The 13,470-nt window shown below is 39.4% G+C and overlaps 1 protein-coding gene across 2 annotated transcripts in view; it reads right to left on the reverse strand.

The window, feature by feature from the left end:
- Positions 1-8,320: 8,320 nt before the first annotated feature.
- Positions 8,321-13,470, reverse strand: part of ZBTB44 (zinc finger and BTB domain containing 44) — a 301,958-nt gene continuing 296,808 nt past the window's right edge. For both annotated transcript variants that reach the window (XM_086956924.1, XM_086956923.1), the window contains one exon: positions 8,321-12,031. In XM_086956924.1, the coding sequence (XP_086813050.1) occupies positions 11,734-12,031 (298 nt within the window). In that variant the 3' untranslated portion in view covers positions 8,321-11,733. The remainder of the gene's footprint in view (positions 12,032-13,470) is intronic.

A 13,470-nucleotide genomic window follows, 5' to 3' on the forward strand; every position in this document is an offset into this window, starting at 1 on the left:
TGAGGGGAATGAATAATTGTATGCGCTCCCAAAATTATTCCCGATTATTTTTTTCTGAAAATTCCCCTTAAAAAAGTGCTTTCTTTAGCAAGCATTTTTATTTAGACACCACAACTTACCCACTGATCAACAAAATGCAAAGATGTCAAAAATGAAGTTCCTAAATTTAAATCAAAACATCGGCAATGGGTCTAGCGGTTTATGTCCTCGCTGATATACATTGAACCTTTTTTAATTCACAAAACAAAAACATAATTCAACCCTGTGGTGGAAACAGAGATCCAACATATTTTAAAAAGGCACAACAGTTTTTTGTAATATTTTAAAGTTACACAGCACCTTCCTCTAGCAAGTAATTAGAAACTACATGGTATTTTCATGTTACTCCACAACTGGTTATCATCAGTAGAGAGACCTTCTCAAGCATTGGCACTGGAATCCACTTTATCATGAAATATATTATCCGATCAACTCAAATACAGGTGGGAAAAATGCCTTTTTTATGTTTGTGAAACCAAGTTTTTAAACTGGTTAAGCGCACTAACATACACATATTAATTATATACTTTTACATTGAATAAGGCAGGTTCCTCTTGCTATTGTCTTGTTCGGATAAGGACATCTCAATCATCTTTTATTTGGGCTTTAATTCCTGATAGTACATTAAGCAATAAAACTGTCAACACAATGAGATAGCATAGACTAATGCTAGGTGAAATACATGGATGGGTACCAGAAGGGGCCACAACATAAACAGTATGCATGATAACTAGCCCAGCACCAGTCTAACTTTGGGAGCCACAAATGGGAAAGAGTACCTTGGCAATGGAAACTAGCCAATGTTCCCAAAATATCTTGTTTTCGCCTTAAAAAAGTTAGTAACTAAAATTTGGATAATGCAAACTGTGACTTGGGGCTGTTCAGAACAATATTTTAGAATACTGGTTGAACAATTACTATTCATTTATGATAATGAAACCATTACGGTGAAAATGTAAGTAAATATGATTTAAGGTAAGGCACAACAATAGGGGACCAATATTTTGAAATGAGCTTTCTTACAACTGGGACAAAGCATTTAGCTCCAACTACAAAGATGTTCGGTTACTGCAAGACTATGCTATCTATAGTCTTGCTACAGCTAAACAGCATTTAAAGTACAGCTCATCTTAGTTTCATACAGCACATCAGCCTTACCATATCGGAAACATTTTCCCATTATCACTGTATGCGCTTTGTACTGCACTCAAGTGGAATAACAGTGCATGAGGGGGCAACCTAAATGACAAACACCTCCAATTTTGCCACATGTTTCAAAATGTTGAATTGAATAAAGTGCAAGAATTTCTATTTGGCTAAGTTGATAATAGTATGTTTACCTACATTATGATTTTGTGTGTGCTTTTCCTGTAATCTTTTCAGACCAACAATATAGCTTAGTTGACAGTAACAACAAAGCAAGTGTGCCTGCATCAACTCAATGTTGAGGTTAGTTGGCTTGAACAGTTTCTTACATTTGGCCTGGTTCAGTGGTTTATATTCACCATTCAATATTGCTTGCTCAAATGGTAACAACTTGTTTCCTCTATGGCCTAATTAAACTATGCAAGTACAAAATGGTATGTACTGCTTCCTGTTTCTGTGGAATAAATACAGTGACTATTTTTTAAATGCAATTATTCCGTTTTTACGTAATGGCATACATTACAATCCTGCACAGGCAAACAGACATTTGGCGCAAACCCCAAAATGAAATGTAATCTTCTGTTTGTCTATACTGGAAATAAAGTAGCAATTCCATGCAACATGTATACAGTCAGAGCCCTTACAAGCCAAGAATTCAAAACTATGATAAGGCATAAAGTGGTACTGTTCTGCCGTGTAATACGATCAGTGACCGTGGGACCCACCTTATGGGCCCATCGTATTCAAAAAGTAGTCACAATCATAACTGCATTTGATCTGCTACAAAGGGTTGCAGTGGCTCAAACTGGTTAGTAAACAGTGGTTAGTAGAAATATATTGACGCCTTTGTTCTAGTACACTACAAAGAAGAAAGTGTGCAACATGTGTTAGCCAAATGGTTAATATGCCAGCCTCTATATTAACTGTTGTGAATTTTCATTTCCCATAATAAATCTCAAACAAGATGTATCCTAAAATATGTGACTCTGATAAAAGGGGCACAAAAATGGGAAATGAAATAAATAACTGCTGAAGTGATCATTTCATCACGTTAAATCACTGTTTGGCACCTTTTTAGGGGGGGGGGGGGCGGGGGAGAGAGACTTTTATAGCGCGAATTGGACCTGAAGGTATCAGAGCGCTTTACATGAGCACCAGTTGTATTGCAGATGGAGACATTATTTTTTTTTTGTTAGGCACGGAGAGGTGAAGTGATTTGCCCAGAATCATAGGATGTGACTCTAACCCGGTTCCCCCGCTTCGAGGTTGACCGTTCTAGCCGTTGACCACATCCTGTTCGCAGGATGATGCGTCACAGTAACCCAGTATGCCTCAGCAGTAAATTAATTTACTCCTGCAATAAAAACACAGAACATTTCAAAAGGCAAGTGTTATCCGAAGTGAAGACAAATTCCAGCATTAAAAGTAGTGTTTATTAATAGGACACACAACTAAGCATGATGTCCCTCAAAGGTACCAAGGGCTTGGTGTATGCTTTCTATAAACCGCTAGATTGTCCCACAAAAACAACTTGATAGAGATACGAGGCCAGGTGGGAAAGGCTGAGGCAGGGAATTATAAGAGGCTCATACATCCCTCCTAAAGCGTGAAACGACCTCCCACTTCACATCAGAACCTTTTCCTCTCTTGTTGAATGCCGCAAGAAGCTGAAGGCTTGGCTCTTTGAGTAAGTCCCACACTTCTGAGGCTTGCCTCCCACATCTGCTGAGTGTCAGGACACCCCTACGGGTGATAGTGCACTCTATAATACAACAGGACTCGTGGGAGGAGTTGTGAGGGGTGTGATAAGGCACCATATGTATGTCCATCACACACAGTCGACTATCAAAGTGAAGGCAGTCTGGTATGTAACCACAGACAAATTGAATAAAAGGTTCTTTGGGACATCAAACCACTGCCACAGCGGTTGTGCCCTCATGGGGAATATGGAAGATTTATTGTGGTCTTGCCAAGTTAGGGAGGAAATCCTTGCTACAATAAAATAATGATTCAGCACCCACCTCACCACAAATTATATTGCTGATCTTAAGATCAGAGTCGATGGAAGCTTTGCTAGGCATAGACTGCAAACATTCCACTGACTGTTGGTAGTAAAAATGGTTATTGCACGACACTGGAAACAAAGCTCAAATCCTACATGGGAAATGTGGTACGGGCAAATAAAGGCCACTGTGATAATGGATTACCGTGCATGCCACTTGGTAAAATATAGATGCTATTTTCTGGTGGATGCTCTTGGACAACAGAGACCTCATATGGTCCCTCAAAGTTGAGAGCACTGTGCTTATTACATTAAAAATAATATTCTCTCATTGATCTCTGCATGCATTATGGTAAACTGGGAACGGTTAATGGGTAGACTGCCCGAAGACGGCACTGCCTCCAGTTCTGTGGATTATTAATACAATTTATGCTAGTGGGGGGAGAAGGTGCAGGTGTTAGAGTTGTTACATACCATGATATGAGTGCATTATTTGCGATAACAGCATTCACAGTAGTGTATGCTGCGCATCTTTAATAAACCCTTGAATTCACATGATATGTAATTAATTTGAAACAATAAACTTGAACTTAAATAATACATTTGAAAACATAATAAAACAAATTGTTTAAAAAATGTTGGTGGCCCAGCAGAGAATTATTTAACAAATCTGACTGCAATGTGCAATAGGGCTTTCAATATATACGATTGTGAAATTTCGGAGCCACTTATTCATCACTTTAAAGTAGTCCGCTATTAATTTACTTGTTTCCTCACATAAAGGATTACATTTCTTTTGATTGGAAATTATAAAATAACTGCTACTCTAAAAATTGCACATAGGGTCTGGGTGCCTTGATGTTCGGGTAATTAAGGTGTTTGGCTAAGTGTGTACACAGCACAAGTATATACTGGCATCACATGTACCATTTTGAAGGGATACCAGCTTAATATCGCAGCCAGTCCTATACTCAATCCTGATAAAGGTTTGCATGAGCTTACCCTCACATATTTCAACTATTGCAAACTCTTTCAAAATGTGACGAAAATGATAATGCCAAAAGGGATCAGAGGGAAGAAAATATTTGGATATTGTAATCTTAGGACTTGAGTGTTATCATCTGTGTAACTTGATGGCATTCCAGAAATTTCGAGAAATGTCATTGAATTTAGTTGAACACAAGTGAGGTGTAAAAGTCGGTCGAACACTGGCAGCAATTTGAAGTCATCGGGATGAGGAAAATAGAAAAACCACATGTGTTTATCCTACAAACGTTAGGCATAAACCTCGGTTACCAAGCCTCAGAGATTAAAACTGTTTTTGACTGGAAAAGGCTGAGATGCCTGATAAGTAAAGAAAATTTAAAGGAGAAACCCTTTGTAAGAAAAAGGGATGTGGTTTTAGGTACTCTAAAAAAAGTGACAATTCCCTTTTCCTAAGTTTGAAGAAACAAGGCACAGGGCCTCTGAGGGGTTTTAAACCAAAAGTCAAGGATGAGCCATATATTGTATCCAGAGTTGCACAGAGATTGACAAATTTACATTTGTATCACTTTTCAAAAACGATGTATCAAAACATATTTCACAAATACAGTACATCAAAGATTGTTTCACACAAGAGATTACGCACAGGGGCCTGATGAGATTGTGCACGCAAAGGAGTATTTCTTACAAAGAATTTTTATTATATATTTATATCGGCCATACACTTAAAAGAATTTTTCACGTTTATTCATAAAAACATTAAAAACTTTAAGAAAAACAAAATGTAGCGAAATGTGTCGACGCGGCGTTTCGGTGTTATGAGTCGTCACCTTCTTCAGGACAAGATTTCAATTAAAAGCACTACAAAGTTTGTTAGGTGATCGCTTTAATCAATGGGCGATATCCACACTTGTTCACAGTTTCTTATTTCTGTGGTATTTCTAGGTGAAAATAACTTTCAATTCTTCACAATAGAGCCCTTTAGGTCAGTTGATCACTGTTCCTGGATTGTTTTATATAATCCTAAGGAGGGCGGTCGATGTTTTCATAGCACAAATAGGATAGATTTCCTTAAGAAATATTTTTTGTATCTAAAAAGTGCTCGCTTTTCTCCTTTAGCGGCAGCTCTTGTATTGAGCAATACGTTTTTTCAATTTTTTTCAAGTCTTTTCCGGCGTCTCGAGTGGGCAACTACATGGACCGTCCTTTCGGGCTCAATCCACAGAAATAAGAAACCGTGAACAAGTGTGGATATCGCCCATTGATTAAAGCGATCACCTAACAAACTTTGTAGTGCTTTTAATTGAAATCTTGTCCTGAAGAAGGTGACGACTCACATCACCGAAACACCGCGTCGACACATTTCGCTACATTTTGTTTTTCTTAAAGTTTTTAATGTTTTTATGAATAAACGTGAAAAATTATTTTAAGTGTATGGCCGATATAAATATATAATAAAAATTCTTTGTAAGAAATACTCCTTTGCGTGTACAATCTCATCAGTCCCCTGTGCGTAATCTCTTGTGTGAAACAATCTTTGATGTACTGTATTTGTGAAATATGTTTTGATACATCGTTTTTGAAAAGTGATACAAATGTAAATTTGTCAATCTCTGTGTAACTCTGGATACAATATATGGCTCATCCTTGACTTTTGGTTTAAAACCCCTCAGAGGCCCTGTGCCTTGTTTCTTCAAACTTAGGAAAAGGGAATTGTCACTTTTTTATTTTTTTTTATTTGAGATGCCTGATAAACCACTAAAAAAAATACCCCGTACCATTATACTGAAGTTAAATACGACTGCTACTTACTTATAGGGCATTTTACTGCTTGGCTCTATCTTCTGTGTGTAACTAAAGAGGAGCATGTTTATCATCCTCAACCCAGTCTGTTCAGGTCAGATTATAGTTCCACGTAATCTGTTTATGACACGCTCTCACAATAGTACCAAAACTACTGCAAATGTTTGACCTACTGCAACTTGAAGTAAAATGGTATTTTGGTAGTGCTACTGCTAGTGCATACAGCATACAGGAAGCAAATGATGGGTCCATTTCCTTCTGCAGCAACTGTATAAAACTGAGACAAACCTTTAGAAAATGATCAGAAAAAACGTGAATCCACCACACACTTTTACATGATCACGGCGACACTTGAAAAGTAACCCATCAACTTATTCCACTAATAGTATCATGGGAGACATGTTACAACATTTCCAAGGGGGTATTCAGTCTCTGGGTGAGGTGCTTGAAGAGGTTCCTAATAATGAATTTCAGAAAACGGTGAAACTCTGGGTATTCCGGGCCCTAGAGAGACGGTGAAAGGAGAGGGAGGAAAGACACAGGCACATACAAATAATACCGTGTTAACAGTACTGATGTCATAAAAGCAACAACCAATGCTTTGTATACAGGTGTCTCCAATATAAGGATGTCATAGTTGCGGAGGTTGGTGAACCAGATAGAACCTTAATATGATAAAAACCATCAACTCAAACTGTAAGTCACACTAGCAATCTTATGTAAATCTACGGTGTCCTATTTTTTCATTACTGCCACTGTGTGGAAATGTGCCCTAAATAACTCCATAAAGAGTTTGATAAAAAAAAAAATAAGCAACTTGGGGGCTTACATGTGAACTATCCGAGGCCCTTATTTTCAGCATAAGCGCTTGCTACCCGATGACTACCAACATTTAAGGCCACAAACATTTACTTCAGTGGAGTAAATCTGAGAACCATTGATTCTAGAGAGTTACTTTGCTTGAAATCGGCTTTAAGTTCACTTTTCAACAAATATCCCTTTCAAAAAGGCACTTTAGGTTGTAGAGTAGGGTATATTTTATTAACTATTATACCAGTGATCGCATAAATAAGGAGGGTACTAAGAAGGCAGTATAATGTTTCTCAATGAGTGAAACATTGTGTGGTGAAACATTATTGTCGCTACTTTTAGTTAAATATTAATGTATTGCTTGTATAAAGTAGCCAACTAGATGTTAACAAGCTAATGGATTCTCCTGGTGAATCAGATGCATCTGAGTACAGAAGGATGAGAGATGTGCCAGCGACAGGGTCGGGTGGACAACTGGCATGGTACACTCCTCTTTATCCAGACCCACAAATGAGGAGTCCTCTTGAACTACGACTTGTCTGGGTGTTTATAAGTAACCAGAACATTCACTGGCAGGTATTTCTATCGGAGCACGTTTGACACCACCAGACCTAGACACAGAACTGTGAATTGCCTAAGAATGTACAAATAATAAGAATATTCACCATTATGTATTTCTATCAGAGCACGCTTGACACGACCGCCAGACCTAGACCTGTGACTTGTCCATATGTGTATAAGTAACCAGAACACTGACCATTTGGTATTTCTACCACAGCACACATGCTAGCACAGACCTAGAGTCCTTCGTCTGAGTGTTCAGGCTGACATTACAGGGATAACCCCTTGTCCCACCATTAGCTCTTCACCAATCTTTTACCTGCTGTTGAATGGCTAAGGAAGGGCAAGGTGTTGAACTACAAAAAGTAAACATGACCCTTGGAGCCCAAGTTACTTTCAATTTATGCAGCTCTCTTTATGACCCCTCAGGCCAAAGCGGGTGAGGACAGGCCAAGGTCAGGGCCGGGTTGAAAAAGAGCCCACGGGAGCCTTTCACACCTTTTTCTTATCAGGTTTAACTCCCTTAAAGTTTTGAAGAGCACTGGAACTCAAATGGGAATACTTACTGGCATACGAGATGCGGGATATCTAGTCTTTCATTAATAAAGCATGTGTCCAAACAGGCAAAGGACATTGCACAAGAAAAAGAGAAGACACACATTCGAGTGTAGTTTTGGAAAATATGGAACTTGCCTCTTTCATATCTTTAAACATACAAGCCTCAATTCGTAGTCATCATTTTAACAGCAGTAAAATAGCTTAGCGGGCTAAGCACCGGCCCAGCAATTTGTATAGGTTGCAGGGTTAAACTCTGTCATCTGGAAATGCAGCCTTTCTTCCTTCCAAGGTTACAAATGAGTTTGGTAATAAGAGGTTATTATTCAATAACCTAGCGACAATTCATGTTTGTAGTGATGAGCTATATAAATCGCAATTATAATTATGTTATTATTAACATATTTAGCTTAATTTCCCTTTTTCTCTTTGAATGCTTTTGCTTCCTACATATTTTTTTAAGACTCCAACAAGGTACTTATTTAGGTTTCGTGTTTTACAAAGTGCCACTAGTTGGTTGTTTCCTTAAGTGGGGAAAAAAGTACAACAAAAAAAACTAAACAGTAACAGGAGGGGGTTTCATTCCTCAATGTATAATTTAAACGGTGGAGATGACTCAGTGCAAATTAATGTAAGTGGTCATTGGTCAAGATGTCCAAGTGAGTACCCTTTCCTTTCTTGTGCCAAGGATCTCAATCAAGGAGCAGGATTCCATACAACCTGTGAAGGATTAGACTGTTTCTTGGTGTTGCAGGCATATTTGTGCGATTGTCGTCACACCTAATCAATAGGTTGCACCAGGCCATAATCCAACACCTAAAATCTTAAAGCTGGAGGACACGCAAGTAAGTTGTTTACCCAACTCATATTGGCACTCCTTTAGACACCCACAGCAAGCCAACCAGATCATCAACAGTCTTAAAATTAGTCTCCAACAGAGGCACATGTGGGCATCTTTGAAGAGGACATTCACCACTGCTCCTCAACTCAGCAGTCCCCAATACAATTTGTGAAACGAATGCCCCCGAGGTGATGATCACCTTCTCTCACAGTCGAACTAATGTGCAAAAAAAAAAAAAATAAGAACTTACCTCTTCGACAGAATGACTTGATAGGAGGGAATGGGGAAATAGGCAACATCTTTAGTTGTAAAAAAAAAAATACAGATATGACCACTCTTGTGTGCTGATCAATGTATCAGGCACAGTAAATGCCAATTAAATCAATCAACTAGTAAGACTGGATTCCAAAATGTGTAGTTCACAGCTATCAGGCAGAAAGACGCTCTTTATGTTGACCTTATCAACAAGTTGCATGCCACAGTTAAATCCTGGTACAACCAGTGTTCCAACATTTGGTGATCTGTGTGAATCTGCAATACCGATGGCAAGAAAATGTGGGTAAAATACAGAGAGCTGTATGGAGTCTGAGGCCACGATTTCTGCTTGGTCGGTTATTTCAAGCCGGTCTCTGCATAAAAGAAGGGGATTGGCAGCTGAACAATTATTTTACTACAAAAGAAAACAGGAAGTCTCCATTTACAAGGCACATGTGCTTGGTGTTTCCCCATCAACCACTGAGTCTGCATTAGGTTATGGAACACAGTTTTGTAGCCCTGCTTTGATATAAAGTAAACCTTACAACTGCATAACTTGCACAAAAACTACTTTGTTCTTTCAGAAATTAATAACTCCATTTCAGGACACCAAATATACCACTGGGAATCTGGTAACTAAGCATACACAACACTAGTTCTGAGCCGAATGGGGCTGACCGATTCTTTTGGCAAGTCGAGAGAACCCCCATACGAGGGTGCTGATATGTCAGACCACCTTAGATTTTAGATTTGGGGCAATTTTAGATGGATTTTACCCTTTGATCTGCTTTTCTGAGGTTGTTTTAAACACTTCCAAAACACACAAAACAAATTTAAGGTGCGAAGTTGGATTTAGGAGTTGAATTACATTGAACTGGATCATACAAAACGTTTGAGTATCAACTGAATTCAATTTGGAATCAGCACAAAATTCAGGTGACGTGATGAAAGTTCACTCTGATATAATTGACAAGGAATACTCATTACCATTGCAAAGAGACTACCTGCCTATGGTGGACATAGGAAAGCAGTGCTGATAGTGAATGAGGGGAAGTACGCTCACAGATCGGTCATTTCATTGTGTGCGCATCAGGGATTAACAAACTGTTACATTCCGAAGAACAACATAATGAAGGAATTCTTATGGTGTTTTAAAAGCTGTCATTCGACTGTAGCCTAAATCATCTACATTTGAGTAACTGAGTGGACAACAGGACAGTGCTTGTTTCAGGATCATATTGTGAAAGGGAAATCTTTACTATCTTACATATACATGTTCGGATCTTCCAACATCACTGACTCTTGAGAAGCCAGAGGCAACAACAGTAACAGCATTCATGACATTTCTGTAATTAAGGTGAGCGCAGCTGCACACAGCATCTCTGCTTGCAGATTCGCCACTGCGACTGTAAGAAAACACACAGTCTTGTGTGTAGCCGAAATGCTACAAATACTTTACAAAGAGATAAGGAGTAAAACGTGACTGTAAAATGTATTTAACTGTTTTTACTGATAGGTGCATTAAAAATTATAAACCCCTTTTATTGAACTGAGCCAAAGCCTACTCTTGGAGGTTATCCAAGAAAATAGCTGCCCAGATATAACTTTCCGTTACACACTTGTTTTTGTGCACCCGCTCCCATTAGCCCCGGATGTACAAACTGTTGGGCAATGTGGTATGGGCACCATGCCTACACATCTATACAGTGTGACAACAGTGAGAGAAAATGCTCGAATTCACAAAGGCTAGTGCTGGATTCTGTGCACGGGACGTTTGCAAGGAAAGGATATTCAGCTACTTTCAGTGCTTTCCCTCTGACCAAGGAAGGAGGTTTGCTACTGTCATAGGATGTTCTAAAAATAAACCCAACAAACAGGTACACTCAACGGCAGAACCTATAACACTGCAAAGTAAATGGCCACACCTGCAATGCAGTATTATGTACTTTCAATTTTCAAACAAAACTTGATTAACTTGATGAATTGCGACATGCAACTGATTTGCAGTGCTTGAATCTCTTTGTGCGCTCTTTTTAGTGGTGTGCAATAATCCTTTTGAGAAGACGAACCTTCGCTGTCTGACTGTATTTCAAAGATAGGCCATCTTGGTTAAGCAAATTACGGATGAAAAAGCACACCAACCAAAATAACACTTCCTCTGATTTCCAACCAGAGGCCGTTCAAGTACTTGCATCAGGAAAACTATTTGTACACTTGCCTCATTAGTGTATAAATACATATCAATACAGTCTACATTCCATTCTTTTTTCTTTTCATCATTTGAATGATCTTAACACAATACCTCCTTCATAGGTACTTGGATGAGGTTAAGCGCACTGAATAAAAAACGCAGACATAGCAAATTTTGGTTCAGGGGACAGCAAGGACTCAAAGTTCCGAGGCTTAGGGCACGACAAAGCGCGTCACAGCTTTCATGATTATTTTACAGGTGATCTTTGTGCATTTAAGTTAAGTCGCTTTGGTTCGGCTCCATCAAAGGAGCAAACCTTTACATTGTGAAACATGGTACACTGTGCAGGTCTGCCTGAAGCAGAGCTTAAAAAAGTTCACTAGAAACAACAACGTACAAGGGTACTTTTCTTCGGGGTGTTTTTCCGCCCCCTTTTTCCTCGTTTAAGATAATAAAATAAAAAATGTACAGGACCAATCACAGGCACTTCCAAAGAATTAAAAAACGATGGAGATTTAAAAAAGTCCCAAGCAAAGTAACTGTTAACTACTCAACAGCAATAGAACAAAGCTCTGAACTGGCGGGGTCCTCGTTGGTGGCATCCACCTTGGCATCAGTTTTCGGCTGATCAGATGTTTCCAACTCCTCCTCTTCCACTTCCTTTTCGACAAGCCCGCCCAGCGACCCAAGGGGGAAAGTGCTTTCACAGTTCTGAGTGGACGAGACCTGGGAAATGACAGGCATTTGGACAGAGGAGTTGCTTTCGAAGCTGTGCTCTGCCAGCTCGTACTGCCCAAGGGCCTCTTCTTGTTCCTGGCTCAGATAGTCTGGCACTAGGAAATCACTGCAAGGGAGACAAAAAAGCATTTATTAGCAATCAACGCTGCAGGTCGAACTATCAGCAACACACACCGAAATAATGGAAATTTGTGTCTTAGTGTTCGGAGATAAAAACACAAACTGCCCTTCATGGGAGATATAACAGACATATCTCTTTGATTAGTTATTAACAAGACAGGCAACGAACACGGACTAAACGTACCAAAAATAGAAAACAAATTTAAAACACTATCATAATGAAGACGAGGCTCGGCTTGATATGAGAAAGGTCGATAATCAAGTGGCCCAAATAACAGACTCTGCTTCTAATCCTGCACTTGTACAGTCCTAGTCTAGCCATTTCCATGCTCTCTAAGACACATCATTTGTCACTAGTTACAAAACAACCAGTTCGACAAAAGTGCAAGTCATCAGCAAAAGCAGTCTTCCTCCACAACCAAACTATGATATGTAGCAAGCTCCAGATCCGTGTTTGGTTATCTTAATATACTTAAAAGGCATGACATTTATTTTTTATTAATCTGCAATGTTATGTAGTACGAATGACCGAAATACTATCTCAGAGTTTTACATAGGAAAATGTACTATTGCATACAAGCAGTTTACCCAAGTTTCCTTGCATAGCCACATTTCACACAGTTGTCATGTAAACCAACATCTCACCCACCAACATATACCCAAAGATCGTTATAGCCTCTACAGTGAAGATCTGCCATGACTATACAGCAAAACTAAGGACATAGGTGGGCAGGTGGCCATCTTACTTTCAACATGGCCACCATAGTCCTATCAAGATTAGCAGTTCAGCAGGTGTCTGGGAGATCGGGCACCTGCTGGCAGCCTCCATGCTTGTCATGATGGAACGGTGCGGGGGAACAAGATATCAGCATTTATCCCACTCAAGAGTTACCTCTACCCTGGGGATCCAGACAGCCCAAAGACAGCACCACTGACGTGGGAGAAAGGACAATGCCACCAGGCAACAAACTAGCAAGTCGTCACAGAAAGCACATTGGAGGCTGTAGTGCTAGAGGCACTCCTGTGGTCTGACACCACGTGACGACCTTTGACTACCATCATTTTAATTGAATTTGGTGTGTTATTTTATCCTAGCCTGAATGTACTTCGTCCTGCATATGCCTCGTTTCTCTTCTCATAGTTTTGAAGTGGGAGCTGTCACAGTATACCAGCTTGCCAATAACAGAACGTGTGGGATGTGAATTTGAAAGCATGAGAGAGAGAGAGAGAGGTGTGGAATGTACTTTTTGGTTTCAAAGTATGTGATGCTATAAGCAGTGGTGCACAAATGTGCACTGTTGTACATTGAGAGATGAAGTATGTGATGCTATAAGCAGTGGTGCACAAACCTGCATTGTGTTGTACATAGGCAAGTATTATTCAGTTTTGACTATTGGCTTTGACATGGCCTCATGTCATCCTGAA

The sequence above is a fragment of the Lissotriton vulgaris genome, chromosome 2_1, assembly GCF_964263255.1.
Source record: "Lissotriton vulgaris chromosome 2_1, aLisVul1.2, whole genome shotgun sequence".
NCBI lineage: Eukaryota > Metazoa > Chordata > Amphibia > Caudata > Salamandridae > Lissotriton > Lissotriton vulgaris.